At 41.9% G+C, this 19,488-nt stretch overlaps 1 protein-coding gene across 3 annotated transcripts in view; it reads right to left on the reverse strand.

Annotated features, from left to right (window-relative positions):
* The window catches only part of LOC308293329 (uncharacterized protein), a 69,000-nt gene that overhangs the window by 24,471 nt on the left and 25,041 nt on the right, over positions 1 to 19,488 (reverse strand). For 2 of the 3 annotated variants that reach the window (XM_080735791.1, XM_080735790.1), the window contains exons 8-22: positions 19,256 to 19,338; positions 13,130 to 13,310; positions 12,681 to 12,718; positions 12,483 to 12,551; positions 11,892 to 11,919; positions 11,754 to 11,777; positions 10,925 to 10,996; positions 9,978 to 10,117; positions 7,942 to 8,055; positions 7,791 to 7,845; positions 7,089 to 7,136; positions 5,883 to 5,939; positions 5,088 to 5,221; positions 3,344 to 3,454; positions 374 to 416 (exon numbers count right to left, since the gene is read on the reverse strand). In XM_080735791.1, the coding sequence (XP_080591917.1) occupies positions 374 to 416; positions 3,344 to 3,454; positions 5,088 to 5,221; positions 5,883 to 5,939; positions 7,089 to 7,136; positions 7,791 to 7,845; positions 7,942 to 8,055; positions 9,978 to 10,117; positions 10,925 to 10,996; positions 11,754 to 11,777; positions 11,892 to 11,919; positions 12,483 to 12,551; positions 12,681 to 12,718; positions 13,130 to 13,310; positions 19,256 to 19,338 (1,197 nt within the window). Of the gene's footprint in view, positions 1 to 373; positions 417 to 3,343; positions 3,455 to 5,087; positions 5,222 to 5,882; positions 5,940 to 7,088; positions 7,137 to 7,790; positions 7,846 to 7,941; positions 8,056 to 9,977; positions 10,118 to 10,924; positions 10,997 to 11,753; positions 11,778 to 11,891; positions 11,920 to 12,482; positions 12,552 to 12,680; positions 12,719 to 13,129; positions 13,311 to 15,460; positions 15,610 to 19,255; positions 19,339 to 19,488 lie in introns of those variants that run through there. The other variant, XM_080735792.1, reaches the window with a different exon arrangement.

A 19,488-nucleotide genomic window follows, 5' to 3' on the forward strand; every position in this document is an offset into this window, starting at 1 on the left:
TTTAATTTGTAATTTCAGAGGTATTAACAAAATCAATAACCAAAGACAATGCATAGCTATTTTTTCCAGGACCTTCCAGGACCCTTGATGAATTCCAAAACTCTTCCAGTACTGGAAAAATATTTTTCTAATTTCAAAATATTTCCAGGAATTTCATGACCGTGGGAACCCTGTATAGATAGTTCTAATACCACCACCGAAAGTGATTTTTGTGATCCGAATTAATTCGGTCAACGACTTGACTTCAGTGCATTTACACTTTAACTTTGTATGTGGTTAGACCCAACCAGATAGCTTTCTAAATACATGCATTTATGAACATGCTCTGTGACATAATGGAATATGTCAAAAAAGGAAGAAGTGATCAACTTACCATTTCCGTATGGTGGCCAGATGGGGCTGTGATACGTCACTTTCTGTAAGACAGAACATAGAGAATAAGTGTACGGTATGTTGAAATGGAACAGATTTCTGCAATTAAAGGACAACTTTAGTTTTTTACAACAAGGGTTCATATTTTAGATTGTAATTAAAGAATATAAAGGATGAGTGTTAAAGTCTTTTCATTTACTTCTTTCTATTGTTTTAGAGATTCTTATTTCAGTGGTTGGGGCACGCGTACAAGTGGCTAAATATGCCATTTTACACAGAATAAGCCCATTCCCAAGATACAATGCAACCTTTCATGGTTGGATGTGACTTATGGGGGCTAGAAGTGTTACTGTAAATAGCAATAAAGAAACTGCTGGCTTATTGTGTCTAAAAAGACGTATTTAGCCACTCGTACGCATGCCCCCATGCGTACGCAAGCCCCACATTTTAGCACGGTAAACGCGATAAAACAATAGAACGAAGCAAATGAAAACATTTTAACACTCACTTTTTCTTTTCTCTAATTACAATCTAAAATATAATACAACCCTTGTTGTAAAAAACTAAAGTTGTCCTTTAAGTCATGATATGGATGGACCGTGATAAGCACTTTGAGTTTGCATCTTGCTCAGAAAAGCGCTATAAAATTGCAATCCATTAATATAGTTGGTTACTTTAACCCTTTCCAAGCCACGGGGAGCCCCTTAATATTAAAACCGGAATATACCGGACATCTGAGCAAGGGTGTCTCAGCCGCGCAGTCTTTTACCGTTCTGGGTCATTAAAACCGAAATAAAAGATTTTTATCCGAAAATCGGCGATCGTCTAACCTTCCCTAGTCACTGCTCGTCCATCGATAGCTCATGGCTGCTTTGACATGAAGCAGAAGTGACGTCAGTTCCATTCCTTCTTTAAGCTTCCTTGCTGTCGTCTGTTTACTGTTTATACACCAGTGCTTCTACAGCAGCAGTGCTGCGGGCTATGCAAGCAAAACTTTTTATTTCTACTCTTGAGTCACACGTGGATTATTTGAGGCGACATTTACGTGAACGGATCGCGCACGCGAAACGCACAGGGACACGATGCGTCAGCCGAATCCCCCACTCTAAGCCAATGCAGATTGAGAATTTCACACGGAACTGTGGTGAGTAAAACAACGGGGGATCGCGGTATGATAATGGGGGATGAAGACCACGTGATATAGCGCTGGATGTCTGGTAAAATGAATGCGGTTCAGATCATAATATAATAATAGAAATTTCACGGCTAATCTACCAACAACCATTCTATTTCGGCTGGCAAACTGTTAAGTATTGTGTCGTGACTTTTTGTGGCTTTGACTCTTTCTTGACACTTTATATATTTATTGTTTTGTTATAACCTTTTTACTTTTGCTCTGTATGTTTCCTCGTTTGTTGTTCACTGTTCACAACAGTACCTTTTCTTTTCCATACCCTGTAACTTGTATCCTTAACTGCTGTGCTGCCTCTGGGCAACTGAATTCTCCCCTTGGGATGGATGGATGGATGGATAGTCAGTCAGTCAGTCTACCAATCTATCATATAGAGCAGGGGTCTTCAACGTTTTCAGGCCAAGGACCCCGTAGCTGAGAGAGAGATGAAGCAGGGACCCCCACAACCTTTTCATAGATTCCATATAGTTTCATTGTTTGACAGCACAATCATCAGTGTATTCTGGATTTATGTCAATTTGTGTTTTCAGATTTATTAGTATTTAATCACTTGAATAGTCAATACATAACTTGACATTTCACTCTGTACTCCCCTCTTTTTCCCCTCTACACCAAACGTCTTTGCCAAAAATAGCCGATCTACAAGCTCACAACGCCTCGCAGCGCGAGGCGTTGTGAGCTTGTAGATCTGCTATGTTTGGCTAAAGTTCTCTGAATATGGATACTAGGGTTCAAATGGTTAATGGAGAAAAAAAAAGGTTTCTATCACACAAAGTTTTGGAGGACCCCCTGTAGTAACTCTGAGGACCCCCTAGGGGTCCCAGACCCCTTGTTGAAGACCCCTGATCTAGAGTGTACTTGTGTGTAGAGTGGACCGTCTCCCTGCATTTGGTTGTGTGGTTAGACCACAAAACCTTGATGTCGGGGACAGCCCTGAATTTGCTATACATGATATCAAGTGTTTCTCATTTCAACACCAGGCAGACGTCTACATGTTTTTGAATTAGGGAAGCCAAGGTTGGGGTAGTAGGCTTTTTAACACATCGGGTGCCCAGAATTATTCAACATTTAATTTGCTGGTGCCCATGGCAACCTGCCATTTTACCTACCTTCGAGGTCCTGGCGAAAAAAGTAACCCGAGTAAATGTAATCCAACTGTGTCCTGTTTATTTCACGATAATGTTTTCTTTCAGTCAGGACCGTTTTTAAACAATCGTGGGCCACAGCGTTTTTCTAACGGCCGGTAGAAAAGGCTGCGTTTTGAACATGAAGGTGAATTAAAAGTTAGATTAGGAGAAAACGGCATGTTTGTGCAGCAGCGTTACAGGGAAGTGAACGAGGGAGACGGCACTTCCCGGTCACGTGAACGTGGCAAACGTGTCAAAGGGCACATAGATACATCAAAGAGATTTACGCGTTGACCTCGTGGGCATCCGATGAGTATTTCTTAGGTTGTGGTAGCGTCTTGAGCCAGGCACATTGAGGTTGGCGAGTGTGAATCCACTTTCAGCCCTGTGTGTTTGATGTACTTGATGTGTAGAATGTACCTGTATACGACCAGTGGGGTGGATTTAATTAATCATATCTACAGTACAGAGTGTTACCTGTATACGACCAGTGGGGTGGATTTAATTAATCATATCTACAGTACAGAGTGTTACCTGTATACGACCAGTGGGGTGGATTTAATTAATCATATCTACAGTACAGAGTGTAGTACCTGTATACGACCAGTGGGGTGGATTTAATTAATCATATCTACAGTACAGAGTGTAGTACCTGTATACGACCAGTGGGGTGGATTTCTGCTGCCTGCTTTGCCAAGTCCAGCAACTTCCAAACAGGGGTTTTCTTTGCTTCAGAATCCAGCGAGCCGGGGTGGGCTTTTTGCTGCAACACAAACACACACACACACACATCAATTTATGAATACATAAGAGGGATACAGGCTCCACTGTCTGAGGGTCTTAGATTATGCTGGGAGAAGGATTTTGGGGTATCTATCACAGATAACATATGGAAATGGCAAACTTCTTCACGCGAAGCACAGTCACAGTTAACTCATTGAGTGCCAGCCTATCACCACTAGAGGGCGCCCAGTGACCAGAGAATAATAGAGATATGCTGGTAATGCATGCCCAAGCCCTGGAGCCATGACTTTTTTTACAAAGGAAAGGACACTTTCCTTTGTGCATGTACAGGAAGAGGATGAAGTTAGCTTGAAGTTAGCTATTGGCTACCAAGCATTTTAGAAGCCTTATTTTCGTCAACTTAGCCATGATTAAACCTTGCACACCTCATGCATGGGAAAAAAACAGAGAAGAATGAGCTCTAAAAAATCCAATGCAATCCTGGATTGCATTGGAGTGGATTTGTGCAGTTTGTTCACAGCTTTCAAACAAAAAAATCCGATTGGAAATCCGTTCAGGCATTCTTGAGATAATCGCCATTATGTTTTACATGTAATGTAAACAAAAATGGCTGCCCTGTATGTTAGATGGGGTTGTATGGGGGTGGAACATGCAAAATCGCGATTGAAATCATGTTCACCAGATTTGATGGGATCCAAAAAAAAAAAAAAAAAAAATTCAAAAAAAATTTTTTCAAAAAAAAAAAAAAAATGTTTTTTTTTTTTTTTTTTTTTTTTTTTTTAAAAGCCGAACTTGTTCGGGATCGGCACACTACGATACGCTAATAAAGCCGAACTAGTTCGGGATTGGCACTCAATGAGTTAACAAGTTAACCAGTTAACTGACCAGGTCACCTCTGGGACAACCAGATCTTATTTTATTGTTGTGTGGGACACGATCAACACAATCCTTTGTGTTCAATCTGTGTTTTTAGATATTTTAGTATTTCAGCCGATTTCAGCATGCTACAACTGGTCATATGATGCAAAATGCATCATATGACCAGTTGTAGCATGCTGAAATACTAACATAATCTAAAAACACAGATTGAACACAAAGAATAATTCAGGATTGTGTTGATCGTGTCCCACACAACAATAGAATAAGATATGGTTGTCCCAGAGGTGACCTGGTCCTTTAACTGACCAAAGGATTAGCGAAGCCAAGTAGGGATGGGACGATACACGATATCATCGTTTATCGTGATAGAAAACACGATTATCGTATCGTGGAGATTTAATTCATCGTGATATCGTCCTCCGTCATGCACTGAGATCAATTCACCTTTTATTGTCCGAGCTGCATATCCGGTACCATTTAAAGCTTCGATTTTTTCACTCTATCAAATGTCTTTGCGACGCGTTGTGAGCTTGTAGATCTGTTATTGGCAAATGTTCCGCCCCAGGCTAATGGATTTTGATTATCGCGATAATATCGTAAATCGCGATTTCTTTTGTCACAATAATCTTGATATGAAATCTTCATATCGTCCCATCCCTAAAGCTAAGTCAAATCCTTTGACGGATGGATGTCATCGTTGTGGAATTAATAGCACTGTTTTTTTTATCACAAAAGGAGAAACGTGGCCAATTTGAGGACGTTATTGAACTCACCAGAAACACTTTGATGTGTTCAAAGCTGAACACGTGGGAGGAGAACTCCAGTTCGTTCAGCATCCTCTCACACAGTAAACACAAGGATCCCGATGGTCCTCTGGAAGTTTGGTAATGAACCATGAACTGCAGACCTGGTAGGGAAAGAAGACAATGTACTAAGACAATTTACACACAAACTCCACAACATCTAGACCAAGTACACTACATTTATTGGGGGTTAGAAATACAGTAGAATACTACAGTGCACAACGAGATGAGAGAGAGTAATTTTCCTTTCCATTCCGAAAACAAATATGCAGAGAAATTGGAGCATATTTCATGAATTAATCTATGATTAATTTGATAAATGTTAAAGTTTGACTCCTTTTTATTTTTTTAACCAAAATCTGCCACAAACATGTCTAATACAACCAGGGGAACAATGCAGAGCCAAAAGTGATTTCACTTGCATCCATCTGAGGCGCTACAGATGCTACAAATGTCACCGTTTGACGCAGTCAACATTGTGAATTTCCTTTCCCCATTCCACGAATGCCCGATGCTTACAAACTGTACCTCGTTGTAAAGGAGACGAATCAACAATAACAATGATATAAAACATAATACAAATTGGCATTATTAAAGGGGAGATATAATGGATATAAACTTATAAAGTCAAGTCTCCTTTCTTTTTGTGCCGAGTTTAGTACGGTAATAGTAGTAATAGTTACGATTATAGTTATAGGTACAATTATAATGATGGTGCTTGATGTGGACTTTGTGGACATCCCATTATGTGGTGGTAATACTCACCCAGCTGAGGATATGTGTGGCTGTCCTGCAGCTCTCCAAGTGTGACCATGTTTGGAACTATAGAATGCATGCACACAAACACAGAACATGTCACAATGCAACACAAACATTACAAAGCTAATGAACTGTTATATGCACAAGCAAACATGATTGTTCGTAAGGTTAGTATGTGTTCAGCTTCTATTCTCAGCTTATTGCACAGGTGTGTGTATATACTGCCCACTTGTGGCGATGCTACAGAAAGGAGCAGTATGCAGAAACTCAAATGTGGCATATAATGATAGATGAGCTGCTTAGACTGGGTATGGATTAATGCGTATTATTATTTTATGCTTTAACTATTGAAAAATAGCAGATTTACAAGCTCACAGCGCAGCACCGAGTGCCCTGTTGCGAGCTTGTAGATCTGCTATTTTTGAGTGTCTTTTGAATCCTAAGGTTTTTTGAAAAACCTAGGTTTCTATCTCAGTGGTTCTCAGACCTTTTCATGTGAAGGACCGATCTTTTCATGTGAAGGGCCGATCTACAAGCTCGCAGCGCGGCACTCGGTGCCGCGCTGTGAGCTTGTATATCTGCTATTTTTTCAATAGTTAAAGCATTCAATAATCCCAGGCCTAATTAAAGTGCCACAATGCAGCGGTGCAAGCCAGATGTTGGTCAGTATCGGTGTGACCCCCTGCTCTGCTGTGCTGTGGAACCTCATGTATAAATGTATGCGTAGGCTGTCAACAACATTATTTTAATTCTGACTAACCCGGTCAGGTTTGTCTCAAAACTGTTTAAAGGACAACTTTAGTTTTTTACAACAAGGGTTCATATTTTAGATTGTAATTAGAGAAAAGAAAAGATAGAGTGTTAAAATGTTTTCATTTACTGCTTTCTATTGTTTTAGCGATTTTAGTATGTTTATTTCAGTGGGTGGGGGCATGCACACAAGTGGCTAAATAAAGTAAATATGTCTTTTTTAGACACAATAACCCGTCAATGTCTTTGTTACTATGTATACCAGCTCCCATAAGTCACATCTGCCCATGAAAGATTGCGGTGCATCTTGGGAATGGGCTTATTGTGTCTAAAAATACATATTTAGCCACTTGCATGCCCCCAACCTGGGGACATGCATGCAAAGAATTGTCCTTTGCTATAGACCATGAGACCGTAATAAAGTTTGATTGATTGATTGATTGTTATATAAAAATAACTAACCTTCATGTTGCCAGTCTTTGCAGAAGTACTCCTCCAGAACCTTGCAGGCTGTCAACAAACCATTAGAAACCATTAGTTATAGGGACAGGACAGTAATCTCTCAAGAACAGGAACAAAACACAACCATTTTTCCATTTTCTTTTTGGACAATGGGTTCATAATATTATCATTAAACTCGTAGTGTTTTGCCACTTGAAATACCCTCACAGCCCACAGGTTGAGAACCACTGGTGCAGGACAGTGGTGGTGGGCCTCAAATAGTCACTTTATGGCAGTGGTTCTCAACCTTTTCAGGCTGTGTTTCAGCCCAAAATAATCATATTTTAACTGGGGATCCCCCCCACCCTGACGAAGAGTTGAGGCATTACATTTTGTATAACACTGTTCTATTGTGAAAATAGCAGATCTACATGCTCACAACGCCTGAGCATGTAGATCGGCTATTTTCACAATTTCTGCCTCTAATATGTGATAATTTGGCCAATGTTTAATTTGTCATTTTAGAAGCATTAAAAGGTCTTTAAATTGTCACTAGAAATGTGCAGATACGCTCTATACACTTAAACTTTATGCAGGTTTGTTTGCTGTAGAGTGAGAAAACAATGTTGCACATTAAGTTAATCATCTGGGGACCCCCCCAAAATCATTTGGGGACCCCCCTGGGGGGTCCCGACCCACATACGATACCAATCTAGTACTCACCATGCTCATAGTTGTCATTCAACAGGCAAAAGATCCTGCTTGGCAGATCAATTATCTGAAAATAAGTAAGTAAATGAATGCCCATAAATGGAGTAGCAAAGCCTTACATAAAGGATCAATGACTTTCAATATGCTTTGTTTGTCAATCTACCTTGAGCACCATGTGTTCTGGTCCTTGAGCCTCCTCCTCCTCCCAGGCCAAGGAATCCCAGTCACACTCATTCAGCTTCCAGGCAAACGGTAGTCGTGTAGGATTCTGGTGCATCTGCAGCACACATTGAATAAAATAGAACAAAATATAAAGCCCATAATGGTATTATTTAACCTCTATAACCAGTAAGACTCCCTAATCGGGAGATAAGCGACCGTAGGTGGCTTATCTCCACAAATAGGGCAAAAATGTGTTTTTCCAAAATCTTCCTGATCCATGTTGATGACATGAGTGTAGACATGCTGTGTAGTGATATTCGTGATTTTAGGGCAAAAACTGTAGGAGCAGTGTCCCAAAATGTGTTTTAAAAATCGGCCTGAAGGTGGCGCTACAATAGGGCCATGTGAGAAATGAGGGGTGGGGTCTCTGCGTTGCCTTGGCGGACAAATAGGTACCGGCCCCGGCTCGCCCGGACGCTCCTAGGCCGAGTTACGGCATTTTATGTGCGCTGCAGTGGCAGGGGGTCCTCCACTGGGGGCGCCACCATTTTTGCATCCGTTCTGGAGCACCAGGAGTCGGTGGTCCCCGGGAATTCCCCGTGAGCAGCCCCGTTGGGGTGGTCATTTGGTCATTTTTGCACATTTGGTCATTTTTTACATCTGGGGGTCCCCAGTCCCTGGGGCTCCGGGGGTCCTTGGAGGTTGTAGTTTGGCAGGCAAGGAGTGTGTGTGTAAAATCTGGCATGGATCGGGTCAACGGGTGCGGAGATATAAGCAGGGGTGACGTGTGACGTGTGAGCACATTTGGTCATTTTTTACATCTGGGGGTCCCCCAGGGACCTGGGGGTCCCTGGGGCTTCGGGGGTCCTTGGAGGTTGTAGTTTGGCAGTCAAGGAGTGTGTGTGCAAAATTTGGCATGGATGGGGGCAACGGTTGTGGAGATATGAGCAGGGCAAAAGTGTGACTGACTCACTGACTCACTGACTGACTCACTGACCCACGGACAGCCGGTGGAGATTTCTACAGTAAGTAGCTCCCTACGGTCGCAATAACAGCGTATGTAATATAAATCCATGCTCATTTTGTGGTATGAGGCCCTGTAAGAATTGGCCCGTTGAATGACATCGTCTAGGACCTTGGTCCAATTAAAAATAGTGAAGAGTGTAGAATTTGTGAGTCCTGCTGTGATATACACCGCCCGCAACTTTAATATAGGAGGATGAATACTATATATTTGTACATGCACTGCTCAAGAAAACTGCTCAAAACAGTAAGGGAAGATGCAATTAGAGCAGGGGTCTTCAACGTTTTCAGGCCAAGGACCCCTTAGCTGAGAGAGAGAGAGAAGCAGGGACCCCATGATTCCATATAGTTTCATCGTTTGACAGCACAATCATCAGTGTATTTTGGATTCATGTCAATTTGTGTTTTCAGATATTTAACCACTTGAACCGTCAACACTTGACCTTTCTCTCTGTACACCTCTACACCAAACCTCTTTTCCAAAAATAGATGATCTATAAGCTCACAACGCCTAAGTGGCTAAAGTTCTCAGAATATGGACATTAGGGTTCAAGTGGTTAATATAAAAAAGGAGAAAAAATGTTTCTATCACACAAAGATTTGAAGGACCCCCTGTAGTAACTCTGAGGACCCCCTGTTGAAGACCCCTGAATCAGAGTGTCAGAAATGCAACACTGCCTAATGTCCTACTCCTCCTATACAGCCAATTGTGTTTGTATAGATAAACGGAGAGCAAAACAGGATGCACTGTGGTGGATTTAAGCCCTTACTAAAACATGAATCCAAAATACACTGACGATTGTGTTGTCAAACAATGAAACTATATGGAATCTATGATAAGGTAGTGGGGGTCCCTGCTTCATCTCTCTCTCAACTAAGGGGCCCTTGGCCTGAAAACGTTGACGACCCCTGATCTAGAACCAACCAACCCATTCCAAAGAGCCATGCTTTCTGCTGGGCATCGCTCAACACAAGTGCAACCAAAGATTAACATTTGAGAGAGAAATGACTCACCAGAGTGTGTTTGATGTGTGATGGATCGCGCAGATGGGCTCTGAACTTGGAGGCAGAGAACGTACACTTACACACCAGACACAGGTAACGAGGCATCCTGCTTGCTCGGGTGCAGACACACGCCACCATATGAAGAAGACCTATTCAAAAAGACAATGCTCTAATTAGTATAATTGACAGTAGGGGTAGGCGATATGGTGATAACTATCGTTGAGACGATACAATGTCTCCACGATATGCCTTTTCAGAGGTATCGTATATATCGTGATACAATTGAGGGAGCCTCGTAAAAAATCCTGTTTAATGTTATTACAGAGATTAGTGCAGAATTCAATTAAACCTGCATTTTGGTCAAAATCATCAGGTCTCAAACTTTAAAATGTCAAGGTCTCCACTTAACTCTGACAGTATACAAATGAAACCAAATGGACCCGTAAGGGTCCATACTGTCAGAGTTACATACTTGTAGAGTTCAATTTAGACCTCCCAAAAGGAACCCAGAGAGTCTAGTTTTTGTCAAGTAACTTGAAAGATAACCATAAAAAGTCAAACCTCGGTTTGGAAGTGAAGCGGTGAATTTTTATTCTATGTGTTCTAGAGCTATGAAATCTGTGTTCTAGATCTATACTTTCTATGTGCGTTAGTTCTATATTTTTATGAATTCTGAATGAATGAATGATTTTGTCTGGAGGGCCAAATTGTCATGTGAAGCTTGACCAATCCTCAATTCTGCATGTACGGGACACACAAAGCCACTCCTTGGAAGCGGCTTTCACCACTTCAAAAACCAACGTGAATCGTGATAAAATCGTGTATCGTGATACAGCTTGGGAAAATATTGTGATATTGTATTTTTCCATATCGCCCACCCCTAATTGACAGACGACAGTCATTTGAATGGCATCACGGTGATTATACACATAACACATCATGCAGCCCCAACTCACCGATGACTGGTTCAGCCCGCTGTTCTTTCCTGATGTACTGGCTTCCTTTCATCAATATATTACTGAAGGACCCTGAAATGAAAGAACCCCTCAATTAAGCTTTACAATTTACATTCAATGGCAAAAATATGACAAGACATTTTCATTTATCCCATTTAGAACAGGTACACATTATTGTTTATCATTATTTGATGCTTTAACAATAAAAGAAATAGCGCTGCGAGCTTGTAGATCTGCTATTTTTGAAAAATCGTGAAAATTAGAATTTTGACCCGATTCTATAAGTGTCTTTTGAATCCTTATGAGGTTTTTTTTTTTTTAAACCTATGTTTCTATGTCAGCAATCTGGCTATAGCCATCGTCAAAGAAAAGGTCCTTTTCGCTTAACTGGAGCTCAGTTAGTCTGTTCTTGAGAGACTACTATGTCAGTGGTTCTCAAACTTTTTCATGTGTGAAGGACCACCAAAATGATATTTATTTGGTCACGAACCTCCAACTCAAAATATTTAGTTCCAGGGACCCCCCAGAAGCAAAATCTGAGTTACAAACGTTCGCATTGAAAATTCATATATTCAAAGATTTGCACGCATTTTCACCACTTTTTCAAAAAATAGCAGATCTACAAGCTCGCAGCGCGGCACTCGGTGCCGCGCTGTGAGCTTGTATATCTGCTATTTTTCACTGGTTAAAGCATTCAATAATTCTAGGCCTAAATGGGTTGTTAAGCAGCACTCCTCCACTAAATGTATAAGATCTCCTTTTGGAATCCTCGCCACGGCAGCTCCGATAGCCCAACATGTAGAACAAGTAGAATAATCATAACGCATACCTGGTTCAGCCTCCAGTTCATCTGCTGTTGTAGAACAGGGGGTTAAGAATAAAGAAGATGCATTAATGTGACATACAGTACATGTGGTTAACATTAACAACACACCATGAGATAACAGGGTATAATATACTGTAGTACCTTCTATCTGGAAGATTTTATTCATTTTCTGTGGACGGATGGACAGACAGTTAGTTTCATTGGGACACCTTTCAGCAAGTTACGATCAGGTCAATGCATTAATATTCGAACTCGGGGGTCTTCAACGTTTTCAGGCCAAAGACCCTTTGGTTGAGAGAGAGATGAAGCAGGGACCCCCGCAACCATTTCATAGATTCCATTATAGTTTCGTCGTTTGACAGCACAATCAGCAGTGTATTTTGGATTCATGACAATTTGTGTTTTCAGATATTTAACCACTCGAACCGTCAATACTTAATAAACTTGACCTTTCACTCTGTACTTAGTCTGCTCTTTTTTCCCCCTCTACACCAAAGCTCTTTGCCGAAAACAGACGATCTACAAGCTCACAACGCCTCGCGCAGCTTGAATATTGACACTAGGGTTCAAGTGGTTAATATAAAAAAGGAGAAAAAAAAACTTTCTATCACTCAAAGTTTTGGAGGACTCCCTGTAGTGACTCTGAGGACCCCCTGGGGGTCCAGGACCCCCTGTTGAAGACCCCTGTTCTAACTTAAACGTAACTAACGTAAACATATGAACATGACTCACCTGCTGGTGTCCCAATCGTTGGGTGTGAGCAAAATATTGCAGTGTAGTATTGGTTATTACACCACAGACCTGATTGAGATGCACAATAAGTGTCATTTGTACAATTATCTTAAAGGTTGTACTTTATAGAGAAGAGAAGCAAGTACAGTGTGATAATGATGCCAAGGTTATGCTTGTGGGAATAGAAGTCATATTCACCTGGCAGTTCAGTACGCAAGACGTGATTGGATGATTTGCTGTGGAAACAAAGAAAGAAAGAGAATGGTTTGCAGATGTTAAAGAACCTATCGTCACTGTCGGGCAGAAACCTTGTATCTCCAAGTTTCAAATGTGTACATTTGTTTCGCAAAGTAAAGCCCTGCTTCACCATACAAAGCCGTTGCACAAAAGTAGTGAAAACAGCCGATCTACAAGCACACAACGCCTCGCGGTGCGAGGCGTTGTGTGCTTGTAGATCGGCTGTTTTCACTAAATTAAATCGCTTTTAAAATGATGAATAGAAAACAAATGGTTTTGGACATACAAGGTTTCCACCCGACAACGACGATATGGTAACTCAAGACATGAAAATTAACAGAGATGTTTAACATCACACACGTAATAAGTCTAGGCTTTTCTTGGCATACTGCTGTAGCCTGCGAGCTTACCATGTGTGGTTGTGCTGAATGCAGACGGGTGGTGCGTTGTCTGGGACTGTGAGGATTTCCAAGTGGCTGGTGGTGTCTGTGAGGGTCTCTTCTGAGTGGCTGGTGGTGTCTGCGACCGCGAGGGTCCCTCGGCAGCCGGTAGCATCGGTGGCTGCAGGCGTCTGAGAACAACCCTGGGCTCCTGAAGAAAACGACCCATCATGGATTAAAGCTAAATACAATCTCACGACTGAAAATGTTTGCATGGCCAAGTCCTAATGTCTGATTTGTGAATCAGTGTGAAAGGAGCCTCCCCCCCACACACACACACACTAGCGCTGTTTCCTGAACAATTTAACTAAAACGTGTAACATGATGTTTTAGTAACTAGGGATGGGACGATATGAACATTTCATATCACGATTATTGTGACAAAAGAATTTACGATATTATCCCGATAATCAAAATCCATTATCCTGGGGCGGAACATTTGCCAAAAAAAATCTGATCTACAAGCTCACAAAGCTTTGCGACACACTTGTAGATCGGCTATTTTTTGGCAAAGACATTTGATAAGAAGTGAAAAAAGACTATTAAATATATATATTATTAATACCTTTTGACAATTATAGAGGGTTTAAGAGGTCTGGGTATGCAGCTCTGCAAATAAGAGATGAATTGATTCCAGTGCATGACGGAGGATGATATCACGATAAATTAAATCTCCACAATACGAATTATGATGGAAAAAAATGTATGTTCCACAGGGATGAAGGATTTGAAGGATTGACACAGTTGTTTGATTCAAAAAGACAAAAAGTTGAGCAGAGTAACAGCATTCACAGCATCAGAGGAGCAGGCCTCCTGGCCTCTCCTGTCAGCTCTCACGAGCACAAGCCTCCTGAAGTGTCATATGGGACACCTCTCTTATACACACAGATGCTCTCCATAAAAGGAGATAGAATAGAAAGAGCTATCTAAAGGCTATAAGTACCATACCGTATATAATAAGGCTGACTGGTTAATAAACAGGTGTTTCGTGCGAAACACATGAGAATGAGTTAAGTTAGCAATGACCATGTATAGCATCACTTAGTACAGGTTTTATGCTGACACAGAGTAGAAGTAGAAGTCACACTCCATTATTTCATGTCCTTTGAGTTTTGTTTTATTTAAAAAAAAATCTTTTAGGCCTATTTGTATTTTTGTCCTAATATTTATATTTCTGATATGTTTTTTCTTAATATTTAGGCATTGATTATATAGCTATCTGTGTTTAATCGTATTTTAAACTGCTAGTCTATGTGTCACTACTAACCTGTCAGAAATTGCAACTGTGAAAAATTGTTTTGGGGATTTTAGAATTGGGAACAAAAGGTGATCTTGGACTTGAAAAGGTTGGTTGGGGGGGTTGACGACTGACGAGTTGTAACTTGAATGGAATGCTTCTGGAATGTTTTTGACAAGCCCATTCCAAATATGGTCATCTCCTGTGCGTCACCAAAGCGTCACATAAGAATCCCGTCATGCAGTTAACACGTTCAAAACATCAAAAGGTGATCGAATCGGACACGCAGCAAACAGAATTGGCTAAAGAATAGACGCATTTTAGGACAAAACTGTCAATAACTGGTTGAATGTACGATAGACATGAAAAAGGACAAATTATTGCGCATTCCGACAGTTACAGGGGATTCCCCAAAAGTCTTGCGACGCCTATCCAAATAAGGGCATGTCTGTCACTATGACACCACCATGATGGGAGAGTTCCGTAAAGTAGGGGTCGTGTATCTATTCTGCATCTAGCTTAAGGCAAGACCGACAATCAGAGTGAACATCTTTAACTAAAATCTTTGTTTCTGGGGGTCCCCGGAACTAAATATTTTGGAATGGGGTCCGCGGCCAAATACATATGATTTTGGGGGTGCTTGACGTGACAAAGTTTGAGAAGCACTGATATATAGCAAAAAAAAAAAGAGGATTTGTAGAATGGGTCAGTGGTTCTCAAACTTTGTCAAGTCTGTCAACTAAGGACCCCCAAACATGATATGTATAACGCCGCGGACCCCCATCTGATCTCAAAATATTCTGTTCCGGGGACCCCCAGAATCAAAGATTTTAGTTAAAAAATGTTCACTCTGAATTTATTTGGGTCTTGCCTTAAGCTAGATGCAGAATAGATATACATACGTGTCGCACGTCCAAAACATCACAGGTGAAAAAAATTGTGCACACATCAAACCAGAATTAGCTGCAAGTTTCTTCTCTGCCTCTTTCTCTCTCTCTCCCTCCCCCGGTTCATCAGATGTTATGGAAAACCTTTTGAAAACTAAGTTTTTCCCCCTTCCTTACCATTGCAAGAATATCGTGGTAAGCTTTCTTGTATCTCTCATTGTCTGGCTCTCCTGTCAGCAGCATAGTTTCCATTTCAGACGGATTGTTGGAAAGTAAAGTCCATTAAAATCCAAATGTCGTTTCTTCTTTTCCGACCAGCGACCCGAAGCTATTTGTTGACACGTCTTTCCTCAGTCAGACCACTAGCTTCTATTATTACCCAACAGAAAACTAGCGTAAAGCAAACAGTGAGGCAACTTCGCCGCCCCCGCGTTCACAAACAAACAAGCAACCTGCAGTGTTGGGAAAAGTATACTCAAATGTTTTACATTGAGTAAAAGTATCAATACTGCAATGCAGAAATACTCTGTAAAGTCCGGGCGGCGGTACCAAAAGTATTGGTATCAAGACGTACTTAAATTATAAAAGTAGTAAGTGCTCATCATGCAGAATGTCACATTTCAAGTAAAGTACAAATTACCTCATAATTGTACTTAAGTATAGCACTTAGGTAAATGTACTTTTACTTTACACACCACTGAACAATAACGTGTCACGTGGCTGAAGCCGGTATGCCAACCAATCACAGAGCCCCCGAAAAAGGGGTGGGGGCTATGGGGGTGAGAGAAACGAATCACAGAGCCAGATGTTGCTACCAGCCTAGAACGCTCCCTATGATTGGGCACTAAAGTCCCATTGACATGAGCAGCTTTCATGTTTTTTTCTTTTTTTTTTTTATTAAAACTCAATTTCTATTGGGAAAAAAAAGTTTGAACAGACATACAAACATACAAGGATACAGACAAAAAAGGACACGACAAGACAAAAGGGCTGCATTTTACTAAAGTTACAATTATTACTTTGTTTTTATATTATGCCATGGGCTGAATTAAGGCAGAGAATCCACTTTTCCCAGTATTTGATTGACTTGGCCCCCTTTAATCTTTTGAGTAAGCTTTTCATGGATTTTGAACATCCACCTTATAACATTTTCGTCTCGTCAACGAAAACACACATTCATCTCATCATATTTTAGTCACCAAAGAACCATGTTTAGCTTGTCAATATCACACCTTCGCCTTGAAAAAGGCGTTAACGTCATCGTTAACGTTAAAGGACCCCAGTGTAAACAAGACATAGTGCTTTCTTGGGTTAAAATCCTATTAGTAGACCTTGTATCAGATTCAGAACTATACTGTCTTGTGCTTTCCCTGTGCGAACTAACCAGTAAGACTCCCTAATCGGGAGATAAGCGACCGTTGGTCGCTTATCTCCTGTCACACTGCTGACATCAGTATGACATCACACCGTACACAAATGACCCTTATATAAGACCGGCATTATCTACCGACAGATTAGTAACAAGATGTCAAAATCGTTGAAGGTTGAATCTCCAGATATGGAGATAACCAACACATCCCTCCATATATGGAGATAACCGACGAATCTCACTAAGTCTGACCTCACAAGCCCCATATTTGGACACGAACAACATATAACTCCATATATAGAGACATAGCTGCTGACATCAGTATGACATCACACTGTTGACATCAGTATGACATCACACCGTACACAAATGACCCTTATATAAGACCGGCATTATCTACCGACAGATTAGATGCAAGCAGGATCTCGACTCTGACACAACTCATCGGCTCATAAGCTGGTTCTCCCTCCATATATGGAGATAACCGACGAATCTCACTAAGTCTGACCTCACAAGCCCCATATTTGGACACGAACAACATATAACTCCATATATAGAGACATAGCTGCTGACATCAGTATGACATCAGACTGCTGACATCAGTATGACATCACACCGTACACAAATGACCCTGACGGCACACACCAAGCAGTGTGATGTCATACTGATGCGGAGATATGAGCAGGGCAAAGGTGTGACGTGTGACCGACGGACGGACGGACAGACGGACGGACGGACGGACGGACGGACGGACGGACGGCCGGTGGAGGTTTTGATACTAAACTGCGACCTGACGGTCGCAATAAAGTATTCAATCAATCAATGAAAAACATCACTGCTTGTAGATAGGCTTTTTCGCAGCACAACATATTATGCTTCCATAAAAGACATGCTGGCTTCTGGCCTGGGCGGCTGGTGTAACGGTCAGACAACCTTTACAGCGTGTCCCCATTTCCTGTCAGATTGCAGATAAAAAGGTGTGTGCACACACACTCCTTGACTGCCAAACTACAACCTCCAAGGACCCCCGGAGCCCCAGGGACCCCCAGGTCCCTGGGGGACCCCCAGATGTAAAAAATGACCAAATGTGCTCACACGTCACACTTTTTCCCTGCTTATATCTCCGCACCCGTTGACCCGATCCATGCCAGATTTTACACACACACTCCTTGCCTGCCAAACTACAACCTCCAAGGACCCCCGGAGCCCCGACCCCCAGATGTAAAAAATGACCAAATGTGCAAAAATGACCAAATGACCACCCCAACGGGGCTGCTCACGGGGAATTCCCGGGGACCACCGACTCCTGGTGCTCCAGAACGGATGCAAAAGTGGTGGCGCCCCCAGTGGAGGACCCCCTGCCACTGCAGCGCACATAAAATGCCGTAACTCGGGCTAGGAGCGTCCGGGAGAGCCGGGGCCGGTACCTATTCGTCCGCCAAGGCAACGCGGAGACCCCACCCCTCATTTCCCACATGGCCCTATTCTAGCGCCACCTTCAGGCCGATTTTTAAAACACATTTTTGGACCCTGCTCCTACAGTTTTTGCCCTAAAATCACGAATATCACTACACAGCATGTCTACACTCATGTCATCAACATGTGATGCCCCACACATTGAGTCTGTCATTAGAGGTGTGCCTGCCTTGCTTAACTGTGTCCTAATAGGTGAGCTGGGTGGGGCCTCATTGGCTCGTTGGGCTAATGGCTCATGGGAGAGCACCTGGGCCCGGGTGCCTCCAGGAGTCTACAAAAGCCCTGTCCATGCCAGTCTGAAGGAGAGATCCAGAGGAGGCAGACCTGTCTCCACCATGCCCTGTTGTTATGTTTAGCTTTACTTTCCATCCAACACCCTGCACTACACCATGTTCCACTCATCCACATTTACACCACTGATCACTGACTCCACACTTCATAGGATCCTTTTGGCCTGTTGTTGACCACCTTTAGTTTATTGTCCTAGCCTTTATTTAATAAATACACCTTGTTACACTTTTGCCATGTCTCCTCTCCCCTTCGTTTTGTTACTGCTTGAGCCAGCTGTGACAAACATGGATCAGGAAGATTTTGGAAAAACACATTTTTGCCCTATTTGTGGAGATAAGCCACCTACGGTCGCTTATCTCCCGATTAGGGAGTCTTACTGGTATATCTGTTCTTGAGCTAATTGTTCATCCCCCAATATCATGAAGGCTAATTTGACCTTTGGGTGACACAAATAAGTCGGTGTGTTCGAAAACGTAGTTACTGCACTCTGCCTTTGTAGGGGTGTATATAGCTGACAGTATGACTTTTATTGAGGACTGTACCCAGGGACACTGCTGGGAGAAGGGATCTGTACCGAGGCAGAAGGCTGAGGGCAGACAAGGCTTTAGACTTGAGTTGCATATGCTGTAATGGACTTGTTACTATTGTCTCTAAATAAACTGAACATCTTCTACTTGTCATCTCGGATTGGACTCCATATTTCTCTTTTACATTTTACCTCACAAAAAAAGAGAACTTGAATCCATGCAGTTACTTGTTGTGTGACAATTATGGCTGCCAGCCTGCCACTAGTGTATTGTTGAAGATGTAGCCTACAGTATTAAACTTTTACTTACATATAAGAAAAACTCTGCATTCTTCTGGGCCACAGCACAATTTCTAAGCTGAGTCAAAGACTTCCTTGTGTAGGATATTCCTCCTAAAAACAAAAATAAAGTGTCAGTCAGGCATTAATAACAGGTACGATGTTATCACCTGCCGGATCCAATTGAGTTATAGGAATACCAATTTTATTCAATAAGCCTTATTCACGGCCCACCCACTCAGCAAATGTCTCAGCATCCCCCGG

Source organism: Nannobrachium achirus, assembly GCF_963921795.1.
Source record: "Nannobrachium achirus genome assembly, chromosome: 10".
In the NCBI taxonomy this organism is placed as follows: domain Eukaryota; kingdom Metazoa; phylum Chordata; class Actinopteri; order Myctophiformes; family Myctophidae; genus Nannobrachium; species Nannobrachium achirus.